The 4,619-nt window shown below is 47.4% G+C and overlaps 1 protein-coding gene across 1 annotated transcript in view; it reads left to right on the top strand.

Moving 5' to 3' along the window:
* Positions 1 to 4,619, top strand: part of MDGA1 (MAM domain containing glycosylphosphatidylinositol anchor 1) — a 105,411-nt gene that overhangs the window by 11,591 nt on the left and 89,201 nt on the right. The window contains exon 4 of the mRNA XM_009880461.1: positions 3,973 to 4,169. Within this exon, the coding sequence (XP_009878763.1) occupies positions 3,973 to 4,169 (197 nt within the window). The remainder of the gene's footprint in view (positions 1 to 3,972; positions 4,170 to 4,619) is intronic.

Here is a 4,619-nt window from a genome sequence, read left to right as displayed (position 1 = left end):
CCCAGCATTGCTACCTCTGCAGCATGGTGGAAGCAGAGCAAAAGACTCTGGGATGCACCTGAGGAGGCTGAGCTGTGAAAGGGTGAACGTGAAGGAATCTGTGAGGACTTCTTGGTTTCAGTGACTCAGCGTTTCTCTGGCTGGTTGCAGTGTCCATTCTTCTTGTGTCCTGGCGATGCTGTTAGTGGTTTTCCACCTTGGGCCCCAAGTTTTGAAAGTTTCTCATGCTGGCTTAATGTTGTTTATTCTTGGGATGCTTTCGGCAAAAGGAAGGGTAGTAAACTTATCCCATAACTCCCTATGGGAAGAATCCAAGATTTAAGGTCTAGGCAACTCTTCAAGACATTTGCTCTCTTGGGGAAGATTACCGTTCTGCTCATTGTCCTTGGCTATCCACTATTCTAGTTTTCTCCAACCCGAGTAACACCAAGGGCCTCACTCATATCTTCCGAGAAGGCCTAGCCAGCAAGAGGTTGATGCTTAAAAGATGTAAAGTGTGATAAGGCAGCTGGAGCTCTCCCCAAACCTGTGACCACCTGTTCCCACACTCCTAGCAAGACAGTCTTCTGTGCTGAAGAGCACTGTGGTTATCTGTCAGTGGAGCAACCTCCAGGCTTCAAAACCCCAGTAGCTGCATGGAGTCTGGGCAGAGCGTTGCTGACAGCAACTGCTGCCTGACGGCTTCCTCTTAGTCCTACTGTCCAGCCCTACAATGACATGACCCTCACAAAGTGTGCCATAGACTTGAATATCCTTAGGCTTTGGTAGGTGCGTGATCCACAGCTGTATTATATGGCTTGGAGCAGCTCCCGTCTCTGTTCCTTCCTTGCCCTACCCTGCAGTATAGTAGTGTGGTGTGAGCACCATTCCACAGACTGGGAAAGTAGATTGCTTCAGCAGCAGCCACTTTGGATAGGATGAGCATTTCTCCTTGGGCATTGCGTAGCTTTGTTTGGAGGGGTTCTGACATCCACCCAGATCTGCTTGGCTTCTCTGCCCATTTCTTCTCCTACGTGTGGTGGGGCATATGATAATTCTCCATTTTAAAGGGGAATTCCTTTTCCAAAGCCTCAGTAGGACACCTTGTCAGGAAGGGCCTGGGTCTCTAGGAACAGCACTGTGGCATGAATCACTTAATGCCGTGAGGATGCTCCCTTTACTTCTGGGGTGCAGGCTGGAGCTAGAGTGATGTAGTGTCCCATGGTCCCTCATGCAGCTCTGACCTGTAGAACTATGGGGCTAATGGGGTGGCCAAGGGCTTTCTCATACTAACATCTACTCTGCAGATGGACTTGGTAACGCACCTCTGTTCTGCTCACTTGGTTTTTAGGGAGGAGAGACTATTTTCTGCTAGTATTTGCAGTAGGTACAAGGGAACACATAGGAAAAGCCACAGTTTTTGTTGAACGCTCACCCAAGCAACCTTCAGCTGAATGAACCAGAATTTGAAAACAAACCCCTTCTTTCCCTGCATCCCAATTTGAAGTTGGAGGTAAGTAATCACCCTCACATGAACCTTGCTGACAGTGACAGCTAGTGCTAGTCCTCACTCGTACTTTTAGTATTAGACAGAAAGGTTGTGCGGAGAGCACCACTGCTGCCAAGAGGATATTGAACTGGAAACACTAACCTGTGTAGCAAGTTATTCCTTTGCCCCAAGTGGGCATCAAGTGAGGCTTTAAAGTATTGTTTAGGTACTGGCAGAGAGGCAGCTGCTGTTTGGAGTATTTCCATGTGGGAGAGAGGGAAAATAAAGAAAAAGAAAGAATGGATGTTTACAAGCTTATATTGCGCATGAAACATCCCATGTGATCATCTCCATGAGCAGCCTTGGGCCAAATTTATCATTTGTGCAGCTCACTGACATCAGTGGCGTTACTTGTACATCAAGGACATACATATCATTGTAGGTCTTATTTTAGCTTTTCTCAGGAGGGCTAGACTTAGAGCTGACTCCTACGAAAGAAGGCTGAAAGATTCAAGGGAGGAAAAGTTTAGCAACTGAAAGGAAGATGTTTTCTGTGTGGGGAGTAGCTGGGAGCCAGGAGACCTGAATGGCGAGTATCTTCCTTGATCAGTAAGAGAAGTGTTTTGCCGTGCATCCTGCTGAGAAATGGACCTTCAGAAGGGTGGTAGCTACAGAGCTGCTCGCATAAAGTGTGAACAAATAAAGAAGGGTTAAGGACAAAGAAGGGTGAAAGAGGAGAGGCTGTGCCCAAGGTCCTGGTCCAAAAGAATTTGGTATAAAATTCAGTCACCCTATGGCCACATGGAGACAGCACTGTATGGAGAGGAGCCTTTTTTCCTTCACCTGTGTATGTTTTTCTTCAGCCTTGGGTTTGTGTTTTGGGGTGGGGTTTTTTTTGTGTGCCTTGTCATTGTTCTGCTAATGGCTCTACTCATATCTCTGAGCTATGGTGTGGTCAGGCCGACAAATCTCAGGTCCCATTACAATTGCTGTCTACCAAGCATACAGCTCATTAAAATATGCAAATCCACAAGCTGACACTTGTGATTCAGCAGAGAACATGCGTTATTTGGATGACACGTTAGCAGAAACTCATCTGTGCTTCCCCCTTCCTTTCTGGGAGTCAGATTTCCAAACTTACCAATCTTTAAAATAAAATATTGTGAAAATTAGGTGGCATAGGAGAGCAGGAGGTGATGAGCACGTGTCCTCTTGCTCTCTGCTAACATGTGCAAGAAGACCATGCTGGCAGCAGTTTCTTCGCAGTTGAAGGTGGGGTCATAAGACGCTGAAAACGTAGAATTGCTTCAACTGAGCTCAGCAGATGCCTTATAAGACATGCTCAAGGGCATGGGGACAGATTTCCGTTTTAGAGGGTCAATAGGTCCCATCTTGTCAAATGGGAGCTTTACATTTAATCACAATCAGTCTCAAAGTGGTTCTGGGAGAGGGAATCCCTCTGAGGTTTTCCCCACACTTTCCTGATGTTCAAATATTGGTGTCTGGTGCAAAAGCCCAAGAAAATGATGCCTTTTTTAGTAGGAGGGTAGCCTCTGGGGAGTGGGTGGATAGAGAAAGTATGCGCCCTGCAGGGCTATTGCTTGTGTCATTGCAAGTGAAGTCACTGATGACCATGGATCCAATTGTGACAGCTGTGTGTCTGGTGCAGGTATGTTAAGAGAATTGGAAGGAGCATTTTCTTAAGGAGCGTTTCATAAAGGGAGAAACCAGAAAAGAATCTGATCAGTTTAAGGGTGAGTGATAGGGATGCAGTGAGTAGAAGTGGCTGAAGAGGGAGAGTCAGCACAGACCTTGAAAAGAAGAAAAGACACAGGGGTTATTTTAAGAGGAAGAGAGAGAAATTGTACATATCTTCTCCATTGTCTTGCATCTCCTGTTCCCATGGCACCCCACGAGACTTGCTGCTGTCTAGGAGATGACTCTCCATCTCAACTCCTTGATCTTGTCCTGGCTTCTACTCTCACCCCTTGACTTGAAGGTTTGTGATGTTCTTTGTGTGGGCATCTCACACCATGGACTTAACCCCATGATTTCAGGAGGAATGTGGAAAGTGGAAGCGGAAGAAATGATGGTGGAGCAGAGTTACCTGGGATCCTTCTGAGCTCTCACTGAAGTAAAAAGCAGTGATTTGGGCTGTGGGGTGTCATTGGGGAAGGTGAAGCAGCCCACTGGTCTGAGAGGCATGTGGCAGGCGTGCAGTTTGCTTGAGGACCACATGGGATCTGCAAACCAGAAGGTGCTTTCTATTCTCTGAAGGTTGTGTGGTGAGCGGGAGAATTTTTGCTTCTCCTATCCGTTCCCTTTAGATACTGTTTGTATTACCTGCCCTCAGATCAGCTCTTAATTCAGCAGTTGTCATCAGCCAAAAGTGTGGGAGCTTCCCCTCTCCTCTATGGCGCCTGGAGCATCATCTGCTCTGCAGGCTGTACATGCAGACCAAGCTTCACTAACAACTGCTGCGGCCCTCCTTACCTTCCTTCCAGATCTAGATGAACCTGTTCTCACCGTTCACCAGACTATCAGCGATGTACGTGGCAGCTTCTACCAGGAGAAGACTGTCTTCCTCCGCTGCACTGTCAACTCCAACCCACCAGCTCGCTTCATCTGGAAACGGGGAGCTGAGACGCTTTCCCACAGTCAGGACAATGGCGTGGACATCTATGAACCTCTCTACACACAGGTGACAAAAAACCCAAACCTCCAGGAGCTTGTGTTGAGCATCTTGCTGGTGCAGGGCACTCTGTAGTGGGTGGTGTCTTTTTTTCCATATGGATTACAACGCTAGGGAGAGGGTGGTGGCCACTGCAAGGAGCACTGACTCCAAAAGGGCTGGTAGAGCCTATTTCTGTATGCAGGTTCCCAGGGGACAAGAGGAAGAGAGCAACAGGAGGGATTTTGACAACCTAGAAGTTGCTTCCCCTTTTTGGCATTGTCCCTGAGAGCAGGTCACAGCTCCCCTAAGGAGGTTACATGGCTGTTGGATGGCCAAGACTAAAATCCAAGTAAACAAGCCCAAGATTGGGTCTCCTCTGTCTCCCGTTACTAATTTTTTTTTTTTTTTTCTCAATTGAGGGCCCCGGCTCCATAAATCAGAGAATTGCTTCCTGTTTAGCAGTGTGAGTGAACAGCA

This window comes from Charadrius vociferus, unplaced genomic scaffold, assembly GCF_000708025.1.
Source record: "Charadrius vociferus isolate BGI_N301 unplaced genomic scaffold, ASM70802v2 scaffold62, whole genome shotgun sequence".
NCBI lineage: Eukaryota > Metazoa > Chordata > Aves > Charadriiformes > Charadriidae > Charadrius > Charadrius vociferus.
Note: the sequence above shows the minus strand (reverse complement) of the source record. Positions and strands in the feature narration are given on the sequence as shown.